The 16,799-nt window shown below is 42.1% G+C and overlaps 2 protein-coding genes across 2 annotated transcripts; one reads left to right on the plus strand and one right to left on the minus strand.

Annotated features, from left to right (window-relative positions):
* The first annotated feature begins 12,989 nt into the window (after positions 1-12,989).
* LOC123446939 (ferredoxin C 1, chloroplastic) lies at positions 12,990-13,640 on the plus strand. Its single transcript, XM_045123485.1, has one exon. The coding sequence runs from the start codon at positions 13,084-13,086 to the stop codon at positions 13,528-13,530; it is 447 nt and encodes a 148-aa protein (XP_044979420.1). The 5' UTR covers positions 12,990-13,083; the 3' UTR covers positions 13,531-13,640.
* A 129-nt stretch (positions 13,641-13,769) lies between these two features.
* On the minus strand, positions 13,770-16,245 carry LOC123446940. The gene is made up of 3 exons (XM_045123486.1): positions 15,734-16,245; positions 14,208-14,297; positions 13,770-13,972 (listed from the first exon to the last, which is right to left on the minus strand). The coding sequence occupies exons 1-2, from the start codon at positions 16,101-16,103 to the stop codon at positions 14,254-14,256; spliced, it is 414 nt and encodes a 137-aa protein (XP_044979421.1). The 5' UTR covers positions 16,104-16,245; the 3' UTR covers positions 13,770-13,972; positions 14,208-14,253.
* Positions 16,246-16,799: the final 554 nt, after the last annotated feature.

The raw sequence follows: 16,799 nt of genomic DNA on the forward strand, positions 1-16,799 counted from the left end.
ACGCAGAGTGATTATATTGATTGTCTGCATCTTCTCTTGGAGTGAGGTTGCTTGGTTCATGGGGATAATATCCTTGCTCGATAATTCTCCACAAGTTTGTTGAGCTGTGATTCAAATCAGACTTAATAGAAAATACCCAGTTAGCAAAGTCACCTTTCACAAGTTTAGGAGGAGGACCAACAGGATTAAGACGAGGTGCGAGAACGGGTCCTCCATATGTCATGGGAGGTGGAACCGAAGCATATGTTCCAGTCCCATCCTTTTCGTGAGGTGAAGCAGGTTGCATACCTTTAGCCGCTTCCTTAGAGGAGTTGGCCTCCGAATCGGAAATGGCGGGTTTAACCACTAAAGCCGGTTCGGGTGAACTTTTAAGACCATCAATTAATTCTTTAAGCATGGTTTTGACTTCGCTCGTCAAGGACGTCTTGAGGGCGGCCATAGCCGTATTCAAGTCGTCCCTTGTGACCGAAGTCAAGTCCATGTCCTCGGGTTGCCCACGGTTAACTTCCTCTCCGCCTTCCATACTCTTCGGGTGGTTAAACCCTTAATAAAGAGACGTGGCTCTAATACCAATTGAAAGGATCGATATGGTTGGCTAGAGGGGGGGTGAATAGACAACGACCACTTTTTTAATTAATATTAACAAGTTAAGGTAAACACTATACGGGTTCACAAATAATACGACAAAGAGGTGAACCCTATAGAAGCTAACAACTAGAGCTAATAAGACAAGTAAGATATAGTCACAAGCATAAGCAAATACAAAGTAAAGGTTAGAGATAACCACAAGTGGAACCGATGGAGACGAGGATGTGTTACCGAAGTTCCTTCCCTTTGACAAGAAGTACGTCTCCGTTGGAGCGGTGTGGAGGCACAATGCTCCCCAAAAAGCCACTAAGGCCACCGTATTCTCCTCACGCCCTCGCACGATGCAAGGTACCGTGATTCCACTATAGGTGCCCTTGAAGGCGGCGACCGAACCTTTACAAACAAGGTTGGGGCAACTCCACACAAAGCTTGGAGGCTCCCAAGTAAACCACGAAGCTTCACCACAATGGAATATGGCTTCGAGGTGACCTCAACCGTCTAGGATGCTCAAACACCCAAGAGTAACAAGATCCGCAAGGGATTGGTGGGGGAATCAACTTTTCTCTTGGTGGAAGTGTGGATCTAGGCCTTCTCAACCAATCCCTAAAGAATCAACAAGTTTGATTGGCTAGGGAGAGAGATCGGGCACTTTAGGGCTTGTGGAGCAACAATGGAGCTTAGAGAGGTAAGAGATAGGGTTCCTCAGCTAGAAGAACCCTTTATATAGTGGGGGGGGAATCAGACCGTTTTCCCACTCTCTGCCCGAGTACCAGCGGTACTACCGCTGGGCCGGAGCGGTACTACCGCTGCCCGGCGGTACTACCGCTGGCTGCAGCGGTACCACCGCTGGGCCTCCAGCGGTACTACCGCTGACACCAGCGGTACTACCGCTGAGCCTCCAGCGGTACTACCGCTGACACCAGCGGTACTACCGCCGGCCCCTTGGTAGTGCACAAGCACTACTACCGCCGGGAAAGTCTTCGCAAAAGGGTCCGTCCACAAACTACCGCTAGGTAGTGTTGGGGAACGTCGCATGGGAAACAAAAAATTTCCTACGCGCACGAAGACCTATCATGGTGATGTCCATCTACGAGAGGGGATGAGTGATCTACGTACCCTTGTAGATCGTACAGCAGAAGCATTAGTGAACGCGGTTGATGTAGTGGAACGTCCTCACGTCCCTCGATCCGCCCCGCGAACAATCCCGCGATCAGTCCCACGACCTAGTGCCGAACGGACGGCACCTCCGCGTTCAACACACGTACAGCTCGACGATGATCTCGGCCTTCTTGATCCAGCAAGAGAGACGGAGAGGTAGAAGAGTTCTCCGGCAGCGTGACGGCGCTCCGGAGGTTGGTGATAACCTTGTCTCAGCAGGGCTCCGCCCGAGCTCCGCAGAAACGCGATCTAGAGGAAAAAACCGTGGAGGTATGTGGTCGGGCTGTCGTGGAAAAGTCGTCTCAAATCAGCCCTAAAACCTCCGTATATATAGGTGGGAGGGAGGGGACCTTGCCTTGGGGCTCAAGGAGCCCCAAGGGGGTCGGCCGAGTCCAAGGGGGGAGGACTCCCCCCCCCAAACCGAGTTGGACTTGGTTTGGTGGGAGGGAGTCCCCTTCCCTTCCCACCTCCTCCCTTTTTATTCTCTTGATTTTCTCTTCTTGGCGCATAGAGCCCTTTTGGGCTGTCCCACCAGCCCACTAAGGGCTGGTGTGCCACCCTCAAGGCCTATGGGCTTCCCTGGGGTGGGTTGCCCCCCCCCCCCCCCCCGGTGAACTCCCGGAACCCATTCGTCATTCCCGGTACATTCCCGGTAACTCCGAAAACCTTCCAGTAATCAAATGAGGTCATCCTATATATCAATCTTCGTTTCTGGACTATTCCGGAAACCCTCGTGACGTCTGTGATCTCATCCGGGACTCCGAACAACATTCGGTAACCAACTATATAACTCAAATACGCATAAAACAACGTCGAACCTTAAGTGTGCAGACCCTGCGGGTTCGAGAACTATGTAGACATGACCCGAGAGACTCCTCGGTCAATATCCAATAGCGGGACCTGGATGCCCATATTGGATCCTACATATTCTACGAAGATCTTATCGTTTGAACCTCAGTGCCAAGGATTCATATAATCCCGTATGTCATTCCCTTTGTCCTTCGGTATGTTACTTGCCCGAGATTCGATCGTCAGTATCCGTATACCTATTTCAATCTCGTTTACCGGCAAGTCTCTTTACTCGTTCCGTAATACAAGATCCCGCAACTTACACTAAGTTACATTGCTTGCAAGGCTTGTGTGTGATGTTGTATTACCGAGTGGGCCCCGAGATACCTCTCCGTTCACACGGAGTGACAAATCCCAGTCTTGATCCATACTAACTCAACTAACACCTTCGGAGATACCTGTAGAGCATCTTTATAGTCACCCAGTTACGTTGCGACGTTTGATACACACAAAGCATTCCTCCGGTGTCAGTGAGTTATATGATCTCATGGTCATAGGAATAAATACTTGACACGCAGAAAACAGTAGCAACAAAAATGACACGATCAACATGCTACGTCTATTAGTTTGGGTCTAGTCCATCACGTGATTCTCCTAATGACGTGATCCAGTTATCAAGCAACAACACCTTGTTCATAATCAGAAGACACTGACTATCTTTGATCAACTGGCTAGCCAACTAGAGGCTTGCTAGGGATGGTGTTTTGTCTATGTATCCACACATGTAAATGAGTCTTCATTCAATACAATTATAGCATGGATAATAAACGATTATCTTGATACAGGAATTATAATAATAACTATATTTATCATTGCCTCTAGGGCATAATTCCAACAGGTAGGTGGAACAAAACACCTGGAGCGGTACTACCGCTGACCAGGGGCGGTACTACCGCTGGCCAGCGGTACTACCGCTAGCTGCAGCGGTACTACTGCTGGCAGTCCAGCGGTACTACCGCTGGAGCCAGCGGTACTACCGTCGGGGACCATTTTGCAGAGATAAACAAGACGAATAGGCGAGGGCCGCTCCAAAAGATAAGGAAAGGGAGAAAGTGAAGTGTGCGTGTGTAAAGATAGATTCCACCCAAACCTTTCCACTACGGATCCCCTCTTAATAGTACGGCTTTCCTATGACTCAAATAAAGAGAATCGTAGAGAGCGCCGTGCTTCCGTTCCAGAAGAGAGGAGACGTGTCGTCTTGTGCCGTTGACGTGTGTTACCTGAAACTTTGACACACACGGTTAGTCCTGTACGGTACTGTCATCAATCACCAAAATTACTTAGGCATAAACTATGCCCCAACAGTTGTATTACCGAGTGGGCCCCGAGATACCTCTCCGTCACACGGAGTGACAAATCCCAGTTTGATCCATGCCAACCCAACAGATACCTTTGGAGATACCTGTACAGCACCTTTATAGTCACCCGGTTACATTGCGACGTTTGATAACCCACAAGGTATTCCTCCGGTGTCCGGGAGTTGCATCATCTCATGGTCATAGGAACAGATACATTGACATGCAGAAAACAGTAGCAATAAACTGACACGATCATACGCTACGTTTATAGTTTGGGTCTTGTCCATCACATCATTCTCCTAATGACGTGATCCCGTTATCAAGTGACAACACTTGTCTATGGTTAGGAAACCTTAACCATGTTTGATCAACGAGCCAGTCAACTAGAGGCTTACTAGGGACATTGTTTTGTCTATGTATCCATACATGTATTTGTGTTTCCAATCAATACAATTATAGCATGGATAATAAGTGATTATCATGAACAAAGAAATATAATAATAACTAATTTATTATTGCCTCTAGGGCATATTTCCAACAAAACCAAGTGTTGATATCGATCCCATGCAAAGACATTGATTGAGAAAGATATGAAATTTTTTGATAACTTCATGATGCAAGGACCATTTGGCCAAGTCAATCCTAACTCAACATGCATTGTCGATAACAGATGCATAGAAAAGTTCCCAATAAGAATTAAGAACAATCAACCAACAATGGTGCGTTTCTAGCATGTTGACTCATCTTTGACAACACTATACCACTTCACATAGGGGTAAATACCATAAACATAACATCGGCGTTTAAAGTGCAAGACCGTCCTGTCAGCATCACAACAAAAAATAAAAAGGATGAATTATTCATGGCTAGGCATGAGGCCAAGACTAATGTATGAAAACCATCCAAAGTTTATGGCTGGGAAGTATATTTTTTATGTAAATCGGAGGATTTTATTTAAGAACACACAAAGAATAGATTGCAGAGTCGTAAATGGTACTCTGAAGAGTTATTAGTTAGTTGAGAAGAGCAAGAAAGGTAGTCATACCCTAAGCTACATCAAGCAAAATCATGAGCTAAGAATGGTAACACAATCAAGAAAGAGATATCCGGCTCGCATGGCCACGACAGTAGGAGACATCAACTAAGGGTCAGTTCTTTTGCTGGCTTTTTTGAGCATCTAGAATAAGTTGTCCCCTACCCAGCTTATTCTAGAAGCACAACCAAAAAAATTAGAAGCATATTAGTCAAGTCTTAATTAGTAGACTTCTAAAAAAATAAATTTGATAGAGCTTCTAGAATAAGCTGGGTAGGGGTAGCTTATTTCAGCTTATTCTAGAAGCCAGCAAAAGAACTAGCCCTTAGTCGAATGGCGACAAGTCGGGCTCGCACGCGTGTGAATATGCATGATCACAATCTATATCTCGTCTTTCTATGTGTTTTTTTTATTTTATTCTCGTTGGGTCTAATATAAGAACGTACTAGTGTAGGCGTGAAAAGTACTTCCAAGATGTGTGACATGTTGCATCATTTGGCCGTGCGTTGGTACATGCCATGTAATGTTGAACACGTTTCATAGCCCTCATAATGCTACAACCCATTGCACAACCCAATGTTTGTACTGAGAGAATTTTTTTTTGAAAAGGAGGACTGCCCTCGGCCTCTGCATCATGATGATGCATGCAACCATTTTATTAAAGTGGATGGTTCTAAACAAATGCAATATCCAGCAAGAGCTCGAAAGAACTCAAAATACAAACTATGATAACATGCCACATCTGGCAAGATGAAGATAGAGTACTGAGAGCATTTATGACACTTGATTTAAAATACCACAACTAGTTTTCCCATGGCACATAGCGTATGATATTTTCGAGTCTCGGTTCTCCTTAAGGGGTAAACTGAAATGAAGATTATGAAATTTTCAAGTTGATATTGTTTTGGAAAATGGTGAAGGGCTGAAGTCAGAAAAGTAGGAAATCGTGAGAGTCTTTAGATTTTCGTAAGTGTGTCATTTTGTACCAGATGAGCACAAGATTCTAACTGAAACTGGAAATGTTAGAAAAAGTCCAAGTAGTGGTTCTCTTTGTCTTTAGTTTATTGGTTTCAAAAGTTGTTTCATTTTTGAAAAAAAATTATGTAGGTTTGAATTTATTCTTCATTTTTATGGTTTATACAATCTTGGTATGCATTTAAGGAACATACAAAATAAAGTTGCTCATAAAAACACCCAATGATTACATGCCACTTCAAACATGTCCCAGCCCTAGTTTAAAAAATTGGACCGGACCGGAAAAAAAGGAACCGGCAGCCTTGTCGGTTTTTTAAGCTAATAAGACCGTTCTGCAATCGGACCGGGGAAACCGGTCGAACCGGCCGATTTTCTAAAAACCAGTGAAAACCCGATCATTAAACCGAGAAAACCAGGAAAATATTTTAATAGGAATTGAGAGAAGTGTGATTCGATCCTAGGTCGTGTGAGCAATAGGTGTCGCATGACCACGGGCCTATAATCAACTCGGCTATGCTACTTTTTTGTCCATTACATGAAAATAATTTTTTGACCATTGTTTCACACTATATTGACACATATATTATTACTCAACATTTATTATTATTTTGCTTTAAAACCAACAATCGAACCGATGAACCGGCGGTCCGGTCAAAATCTGAACCAACAACATTTCCGGTTCGATGTCCCAGCACATTTAGAAAATACCCCCATGTCTCACTCGAAGAGATAACTCGAGGTCTTGTTTGATAAGCTACTCAATTTTGCCCTTTACATTTGCAAGGGGGTATGTTGAATGCCCTTCGAAACCTTACACTTCTACGTGGTTATGTTGCTGGGCTTGAATATCCAAGTACTACATCACATGGCCCTCCTCCTTACGAGTGTAGCACAAAATCAACTCTTCTATTGTTCAACACATAATGGAAGGGTTAGTTACGGATGCCTCTCATTTCCAGATAGTGTAATGTGATTGAACATTCAACATCTGATGATGGGTGGGTAGAAGAAGAGAGATCATCTTATTTGAATCTAGTTAGTACTGTGATTGAATCAAGCCAAGGAGGTAGAGGGTGTTTATGTTCCATTAAATGCAGGAGAAGGCTCCTTTTCAAAGAAAGGCTGGAGAGCTTGTTGTTTAGTATATTAAGAGAAACGATGCTATAACAATCCTGAACCACACGTAGACCTGACCTTGCTCTGTTTCTAAAATGAAACTAATGTTGTTGTTTTTTGTCCAAGTATAGTTTTTTCTTACACTTAACATACTTGACTTGATAACATACAAATATTAACAAATAATTATAAGTCTATTGTTGCAACACATTTCCAAATTTTCAAAAAAACAATTGACTCGTTTGGAAGCACCATATTTAAAATTATTTGATTAAATAAATGTTTAGTTGTAAGAAAAATAATAAAAATGATAGATTCTTATGCATCGATATATTAATTTGTTGCAAAGATGAATAATTCTCTATATATGTATCTTATGGTCTACTCGCATACATTAAATATCTTCACAAATGATCGCTAAATCACATGGTGTAATAAATATGTTAATGATTGTTTCTAGTGAATGATTGTCAAGGAAATAGGGTACTTTAGAGTATATATATTCGCTATCTTTGATTTAAGTAAATAGAATGGCCTAGAGTCTAGGAGGTACACATATGGACTTTACTCCAATCTTTTTTACTAATCATATATTAAGGTTTCCACAGTCAAATATGCATTTCATTTCAAGTGGGTCAGAATTCAACATACAATGAATCTGAACTTTGCAATATCAAAAATTACATCATGAATGCTTTGTATTTAGCACTGGTTGTAACAAGTGTGCATGGAAATTTTAAAACATGATGTATTTGATTGAAGTATTGCGCACTGAGTTTTTTCGTTAAATGTTTCATATGCTATTTGCAAATAGTGCAACCAAACTTGGGAAATAAAGATGACTTGGGCAACTCCTGGCTGGCGCAAGATAAAGGCATGGACTCACATGACCACAATCAAGCGTTGCAGAGAAGAATTATATTTGTAGCAAAAGGTTTCCAAGGATCACAAGCTTCAAAAGTTGATTTACTCCTTCATGTACGAACTCTACTTTAGGAAAGTGTCTCTCCCTTATCACATTCTCCTTCATAATTGCACTTTATGGGTAGAGGGAGCCCGTGTTGTTAGCCTTCACCACCGTCTGATGCCATATGAACATGATTTAAGTAAAGATCAAGCGCTAAAGATAACACTTCACCATAGACCATAGCTAAACATCATGCTCGTACCAAAAAATTGTTGTCTTTGTTCCCTTAGGGTGTTGCGTCGGTGTGATTTCCTGCAGACTCCTCGTTAGGGTGCTGCAATGAGCTGGAAAGGCCAAAGGGGAAACATGAGATGTTTTACGCATTCACGCCTTCGGAATGGACATAAAACCCTACTCCTACTCTTATTGTATTGATTGTATTGGGTGTGCATAGTACACGACGAATCTCCATTATCACAGGTATACCGAAGTGTGTTGACTAAAATGTGTGCCTATCGACTAGCTTGGCCCCGACTGATAAAGAATACCAGGGGCCTTGAGTTACAAAGTCCTAGTCGGTTCTAAGGTGGTCGATAGATGTTTTGGCGGTTCGGCCTCCTTGTCTTGCATGACAAGGATGTTGATTCCTTCCTTCTAGAGGACCCCCAAGCTGAGCTCATAGCCCAGGCCGTAGAGTAGCCTAGAGGTCTTGGACCCATTTTATGGGCTGACTTCTAGGGTGTTGAGGCAACCATGAGTCGTGATACCGTCGAGTTGTATCTACGTTGACTTTTAGCATGCTTTGCTTCAACTTCACCAAAAGCGCCTTCGAGCTTGGCCTTGTCGGTAGCTTCTTCTTCTTTGATACTCTAGTCTCCTGACTCATGGTATGGTCAACAAGGATTATGTTTTTTTGCATGAAGTCCATTGTAGGGAGCGGGCTCTTACTCGTACACAAGCTCATACATAGACTTTATCTCCATATTAAAAAGGTCTAACAAGTATTTCAAAATGTCGAGTGAGTATTAAAAATAAATAAATATTATTTGAATATATTGAATCAGTATTCAAAATGTTGAACAAGTATTTTTGACAATTTTAATAAGTATTGAAACATTGAAGGATTATTTTAAAAATGTTGAATAATCATTTGGAAAATGTTGAACATGTATACCAAAAAAGTTTATCACTTATTAAAAATGAATTTTTGACATATACGAAAATATAGAGTAAAAAAGGAAAAAAAAATAACAAAAAACAAAATTAAAACAAAAAATGGAGAAGAATGGCAAGCCTAATAACTGTACCTTTCAAAAAGTGTTTCTAGGTTCTCTCGCTCAATGCGAGAAATAGTCGGCGCATGTAGGTGGAAAACCCTATTCACTCCCAAGAAGAGTTGGACCAGTCCAGGTACGGTTGCCACCGATTTTTAGAAATTTTGAGGTTTCCTGAACTGGTTGTTTATTTATTTTTCTGGGTTTTTTGGTTTCTTTGTTTTTCTGCTTCAGTTTATTTTTCTTTATGTTTTCTTATTTTTTAAGGTTATTTTTTAATTAATTTTGCAATTCGGAAGATGTTCTTGATTTTATGAAAAAAAAAATCAAATAATTGCCTTTTTCAAAACAAATCATAACTTCAAAAAAATCGGAATTTTAGAAAAATATGTGATATTTTCAAAAAATGTTCAGGACTTCTAAAAAACATTATTATTTCCAAAAGAATTTATTTTTCTAGTTTTCGTTTTTCTCCTTCACTTTTTTTCCTTTCCATTTTTTTGTTTGACATTTCCTAATTTTCGTTTTGAATTTTATAAACTATTCTCGCATTCAAAATTTTGTTCACAATTTGTATTTAAAATGTATGTGCTTCAAAAAATAATAAGGAATTGCAAAAAAAATCTAGCTTTCAAAATGTGTTCATATTTTCAAAAATGTTCGTGTTTAAAAAACAATTCTCATATTCAAAAAACTGCATGATTTTTCAAGAAATGTTCCTTTTTCATAATTGGTCGCAATTTTAAAAAATTGTTCTTGTTTTCACATTTTTACAAAACACGCCCTGTTTGAACGAAAAATGTTTCTTTTTTAGAAAAAAAAATCATAGATTGAAAACTTGGTTCATTGTTTGTTCACCAATTCTAAAAATGTTCACAATTTGAAAATATTCAGGAATTTAATAAAATGTTCTTCATTTACGGAAAATTTATGCCATTTCATAATATGTACGTAAGTTTAAAAAATGTTTCTGTTTTAAAAAGTGTATATTAGTTGAAAAAATGTTCCCTCTTCAAAAATGTACAAAATATTCGACAAATGTTCTTCTAAAAAAATGTTCTAAGTTTTTCAATGGTCCTTTTTTCAAATTTATTCATTCACTAAGAAATTGTTTATGTTTCCAAATATGTTTGTGTATTTGAAAAATTATTCAGAAATTAAACAAATGTTCCCAATTTACAAATTTTAATAATAAATTTTAAAAGAATTTTGTTCCCAAAACATGTTTGTGTTTCAAAAAATTATCAGAATTTGAAAAAATGTACCTTTTCACAAAACCAGGATTGTTCACATATTCAAAAGCTGTTTAAGTTTCAGAAATTAAAAAAAATCAAACCAGTAACCTTTTAGAAAAAAGGGAAGAGAAAACAAAACAAAATAAAAAATAAGATAAAAAAGAAAAAAGGAAAAGGAAAAGAAGTAAATAAAAAAAGTGCAGAAAAAGAAAAAAAAAACTGGTTAACTAGGCCAACCCCGCTTCGTTAGCACCCATGCATGTGCGATGCGGCGGCCATTTGCCGCAATTCGCGGCAGGTAGGAGTTCCCCGGGTAGGTGGTAGCAGGAAGGGGGGCATGGATAGAAGATTTGTTTCCCGTACGATTTAGACATGGTGGGCCTACTTCATAATATTATTAGTCAAAATATTGTTGTTTTTTGTTTGTCAAGATACTTTGGAATATATTTTTTGTTGAAAAGAATTGTTACGGTTGTGGGACTGGGACTGTGCATTTTAGGCTGCACATATCTGTCATATTATCAAATCAGGGCAAGCCAACGTGACCAAAACACCTTATAAATACTCCCTCTGTCCCGGTTTAGAAGGCGTGTTTGGAAATTCTCTGAAACTTAGGTGGTTATTGATTGGCTGTGAGATGGGCTAAAATCAGCATTCACACTACATATGCATATAAAGTGGCACAATGGAGTACTAATTAGCTGCTATGAGTAAATGCAATGCGTCCTAAACCTTGTCTATTGTAGAAATACATGTAAATTTAGCTGTGCCTTCTAAACTGTGACAGAGGGAGTAAGAGTGCATTAAATTACCAACGTAGGTCGACGCATTACAAGACGACAATAAAACATCTATGTGTTAGTTGCCATCTTTCGCAGAAAACACCTCCAAGAAAGGAGTACATACTCGCGCCAATGTCGTCGAGTCTAGTGAAGTTCAAATCGTAGGTTTTCACTATAAAGGTTAGGTGCTTTAGATCTATGCAAGGGTTCAACGGCGACGATTACGGCTGGTCATTAGGGCACATGCATAAAGCCTTCCCTCTTGTCATTGACAAGGTCAAGTCGGCTTCGGTAGGGAATTTGTGACAACGGTGCGTTGATGGCTCAGTCTGGTGATAGTAGTGGTTGTTCGGTGATCTCGGAATCTCGATGTAATTTATGTTTAAGACACCTTTGTACTTCTAGTGAAGTTTTATAATATATATAATTATTTTTGCAAAAAAAATAGAAATGTCAGAGACGGCGACGAGGTAGATATGAAGAGATGACCGTGGGGAAGGGGTGATGGAGAACCCTGGGCTTAAATGGGGTAGGAGGCAGTGAAAGATTCGTGCTCCTACCTTGCACTCATTGTTAGGTTTTCTCGTGCCTCGTGTTGGCACTACAGCTAGTCTACCTCATCCCCTATGGTTTTAGGGTCATGGAGGTGATATATATATATATATATATATATATATATATATATATATATATATATATATATATATATATATATATATATATATATATATATATATATATATATATAGAGAGAGAGAGAGAGAGAGGGAGGGGGAGAGAGAGAGAGAAACTCTATTCATCATCCAGGGTGCATAATAGGTTATTCTTCATCCGAGGTAATCTTACGAGCTTTTCATAAATAAATTACATTTAAAATACAAATAGTTACATTCATATTGACCCACTATGTAAAATTTGGCATATTTTTTTAAAAAATATAGGCTGTGAGACAAGAAAATATGCATTTTATGTATCTTTTACACTATGTTTTTACGTTTTTACGGTGATTATATATTTTCTTACAGTCTCTTTTTACGTATGAAGTAAGAAAAAAATACGGAACGTAAAATTACGATGCATTGATGTTAAAATGAAGAGGATGAAGAATAACTATTCCTCACCCAGGGTGACGAATAGCGCATATATATATATATATATATATATATATATATATATATATATATATAGAGAGAGAGAGAGAGAGAGAGAGAGAGAGAGAGAGAGTGAGAGAGTTTTATTAGGGTTTATGTCCTACTCAAATATGTGAGGAACGACTCTCTTCTAGCATCGTCGAAGGGCGTACGAAGGTTTGTCTCTGGCGAATTTCATGGGATTTGATCGGCGCTTGTCTTGGTGGATCCATATGGATGCGGTCTTCGTTTCATTCGTGCTTGTGCCTACAGGTTGGATACTTTCGATCTACGCTTCTCTTCATCGACGACAATTGTTGTTCTGGTGCCTTGATCCTATCGAGCCTTAGTATGATAATTTTTCGGTCGCCAGCAAGGTTTGCCCCGCTCCGATAAGGGAGGGATGAAGATGGCAGCGTGTCTTCGGCTCGTTCAGTGCTTATAATTGTCGCTAGGCGGTCTACGGACCTGGATGTAGTAGTTTCTATTTTGATGTTTTTTACTAAAAAGACAGTTGATGAATTGATTAGGAGTATTCCTCGCAAAAAAAAAATGTATGCATTTCCCATGAGTCGGATCTAGCGGGTAAGAAGGATCCACGAAGATAATGAGCGGCCGTGATTACACCAACGCAAAGCGAGACAGCACAGCACAGCAGCACAGCGCCTTATCCTCTAGCACACACCACCTGCCCCGCCGCGCGCGCACACAGACGCTGAAGCTGAACCGGAACACGCCATGGCCGCCGCTACGCTGCTCCACCTCGCCGCCTCCGTCTCCTCCCCGCGCCTCCACCTCGGCCGCAACTCCGCCACCAGCCCGCTCGGCCGGCATCACCCGCAGGCCCGCCTGAGGGCGGCGGCGCGGCCGCGGGCCTACAGGGTGACGATCGAGCACGGCGGCGAGTCGCGGGTGGTGGAGATGGAGGAGGACGAGAACATCCTGGAGCGCGCGCTGGAGGAAGGTCTGGACGTGCCGCACGACTGCAAGCTCGGGGTGTGCATGACCTGCCCGGCGCGGCTGGTGTCCGGCAAGGTGGACCAGAGCGACGGCATGCTCAGCGACGACGTGGTGGCGCAGGGCTACGCGCTGCTCTGCGCCGCCTACCCGCGCTCCGACTGCACCATCCGCGTCATCCCCGAGGACGAGCTGCTCCAGGTCCAGCTCGCCACCGCCAACGACTGACACACCCCCTCGCCGGCCGCCGGCCACCGCGACGGCAGTCATGCGCTCCGTGGCTTTTGTACAATGCATTTCACTGGAGATTGCAATAAGATGTTTTTTTTACGTACTAATCAGTTGCTTCAGTTGTTGCCTGAACAATCTTTGCATTCTTGCTTGTCATGCTTGAAATTGAAATTGATCGGTCCGGCGATAATCGGAACATTAGCGAATCAAACGATTTCATGGGCAAGAACACATCATTTTGTAGTAACATAACTTGATGTTCCAACACACAGCACAGTTCAGTACTTCAGCCACAAGACATACATATCCAATATTACAAGCATGAGGAGCAGAGATAGGCATAAGTCCATTATTTATAAGGTACTAAAGCATGATCCTGGATGTTTACTCTCAGATTCTGCAGCTTCCATCGTCTCAGCCTCGAGGTGGGCATCACTACCTGCAACCAAACAAGCAAAATTTGCTGGATCAGTGTAACTATATATATATTACTCATATGAGCACAAAGAAAACCTGACAGCATTTCAGCCTAGCAGCTCCCTGCTTAGTTTGCACTTTGCAGCAGCAGCGAAAAACCGTCGGTACAATTTAAGCACAGGAAATTGATTTCGGAAACGGTAGGCGCGGGCACAGCTTGCAATGTATTTTCAGCTGCAACATCAGTTACTACTTACATGGATGTCGCAGAAGTAGAAACTGTTTCGTGCTCCCTGTCCCAGGTTACTTATCGCCAGGGCTCGAGCTTGTAACTTCTAGGCCATTGCCTGCGGCGGAAGAAGAACCAAACTGTCAATGATGGTTGAGGTGTGGATGTTCTTCGAATGGAATACAGTACACAGATTATGTGCAACGAGCATGAAAAGACAGCTAAAAATGCAGTCCATTTGTCGTTCACAATTTTAGTTTCAGACACCAGAATTCGGAAGTGTTTTACTCATACACAGGAAATTCACTGCTGACAGAGTAACAATGCGTAAACTTCTGGATATTTTGAAACCTAAAAGCCTGATATTAGGCATGACAGATGCCATCTTTGGGTTTGTATTACAGTTACACTTGGAAGTGGGTACGACAAGATTCACAGACCAGTCACAAGTTAAAAAGAAAAGGAAATCTGGCATGCTGTCAAGAATGGTCCGATGTGCAAAGCAATCGATAGAATCAACTATATATAGCCCATAGATTTGGGAAGTTTATAGTCACCAGACAGTTGGCTCATAATCAGCATCGCTAACCAGAACACACAGCTTTATCTTTGGAGCCTAAACACGTGATGAAGTAAGCCCTAGAACGGCTAAGATTTAGTCTGCGATTTACTTACGGGAAAGCAAATCCAGTCTACCTCTGGCTAAGATTTATCATCAACCTAAGGACGGCTTGCTATCTATTGATGTTAACGAAATTTAGTTTCTATCAATTTGTTGGAACTGAAAGCTTAGAACTCGCTTTCAGAGCCCTGCTTATAAGACTAATGAAATACCTATACGCCTAAATACGACGGCTTAGCATAATAACCCAACTAAAAAGAGAAACAAAAGCATTTACCAAACAAGTATCGTACAACAAACTGACCAATCTGGTCATAATCAAGCATATTGCAACACACATATTGAATGGTAGTCTATAAGAAAAATCGTACTACATATATGCTGCAGAAATAAAATGCTTAGCTGAACTAACCCCGTTCCAAAAATTTGACATGGTAAGCTAACATCAGCACTCCTACTACCTGTCAAAATTTATCCTAGAGAGGACATAAAACATGCATAGACCCAACAACTCTGATCTTTGCCTGAAGAAGAAGAAGATCGCCACAGCCCACAAGGACACGACAAGCTCACAAATAACACAAGTGCAGAGGCCGGGGTTGATCCTCGTTTTCTAAAAAAAAAGTAACACATGTGATGGATTGTGAAGCAAACAACGGGTCAGGCTGGCATTATTTTCCTCCATCGGTCGACCAGAGTAACCGTCCCACTTCAAGCCACTCATAAATTGCACGCTGTTTTGTAGGAGTAGTTCTCCTACTACAGAATCTCTCTCAGAATTTCGTCAATTCGACGCAGTATTACTCGAATGCCACAGTGAGCAAGCATAGAACAAGCAACAGAGACGTTACCGAGACACTAGAAATCTAAAAGAATGCTGAGAAAATACGTAGGATCCGAGAAGGAAAGGAAGGGGTCCCTGACTCACTGACCGTCGGGGTCGAAGAAGAAGACCTGGCGCGTGAGGCCGTCGGGCTGGGTCTTCTCGAACAGCTCGGTGCCGCGGGTCCTGAGCCCGGTGAGGAACCCGTCGAAGTCGGCCACGGAGAAGGCCAGGTGGTGCCGCCGGGGCAGCTGCGAAGGCGGGACGCCCTCGGCCCCCGGGGAGGCGACGGCGGGGTCGCGCTCGATGATGTGGAGCGCGACGTCGGGGGAGGCCGGGAGGCGGAGCCAGGCAACCTGGAAGCCGGAGTAGGCGTGGGACGGGACGCGCTCGAAGCCCAGCACCTCCTCGTAGAAGGCGGCGAGGCGGCGCACGTCGCCGGTCTCCCGCGCGATGTGGTTCAGCTGCAGCGTCGCCATCGGCTCCGTCGGTCGGGGAAGGAGTGGGCAAGCGAGGGGGTGGGCGGGGCGGCCGGCGAACGGGGGAAGAAAACCGTGCCGCGCGGCCGGCTGCGTGTGCTTGGCGGCTTCTCGCCGAGGCCAGCGCACCGCACACGTGTGACCCGCACACGAGGAGGGGAATTTTCCGTCCCAAATGTGTGCTACGGCAGGTACGTTTTTCGATAGCAATTTCTGTCACGGAACAAGGACGGCAAATTCGATGAATTGAGTTTTCCATTTAAGATTTCATTTTATTGAATTGAATATTTTTATGGATTTGAGAGCACTTGATTTATGTCTTGCTATGAATACCCGTAATGATAATGGGGTATCATATTGATTCATTTGATATATGTTTTGTCACTCAACTCGTGGACTCTCGACGTGGCATTGGGGTAATCTATGCATAGGGGTTGATGCACGTTCTCGTCTTTATTTCTTCGGTAGAAATCTTGGGACACTCTTTGAGGTTATTTGTGTTGGGTTGAGTATTATGAATCTGAATTTGTTACGGTGTTATTTTAGTATGAAATCTTGGATAGATCGGTCAGAAAGAATAACTATTATTTTAGTACGAACTCTTGGAAAGATTGATCGAAAAGAATAACTTTAAGGTGGTTTCGTATCCTACAAAAATTTTCTTCTTATGTTTTTCACTAGATAGGAACTTTGAAG

Source organism: Hordeum vulgare, chromosome 4H (genome assembly GCF_904849725.1).
Source record: "Hordeum vulgare subsp. vulgare chromosome 4H, MorexV3_pseudomolecules_assembly, whole genome shotgun sequence".
Taxonomy (NCBI): Eukaryota; Viridiplantae; Streptophyta; class Magnoliopsida; order Poales; family Poaceae; genus Hordeum; species Hordeum vulgare.

Coding starts and splice junctions, on each gene's coding strand:
- LOC123446939 (XM_045123485.1), top strand. CDS start 13,084: ATGGCCGCCGCTACGCTGCTCCACCTCGCCGCCTCCGTCTCCTCCCCG.
- LOC123446940 (XM_045123486.1), bottom strand. CDS start 16,103: ATGGCGACGCTGCAGCTGAACCACATCGCGCGGGAGACCGGCGACGTG. Junction 14,298..15,733: donor CTTCTTCTTCGACCCCGACG/GTCAGTGAGTCA, acceptor CTTCCGCCGCAG/GCAATGGCCTAGAAGTTACA.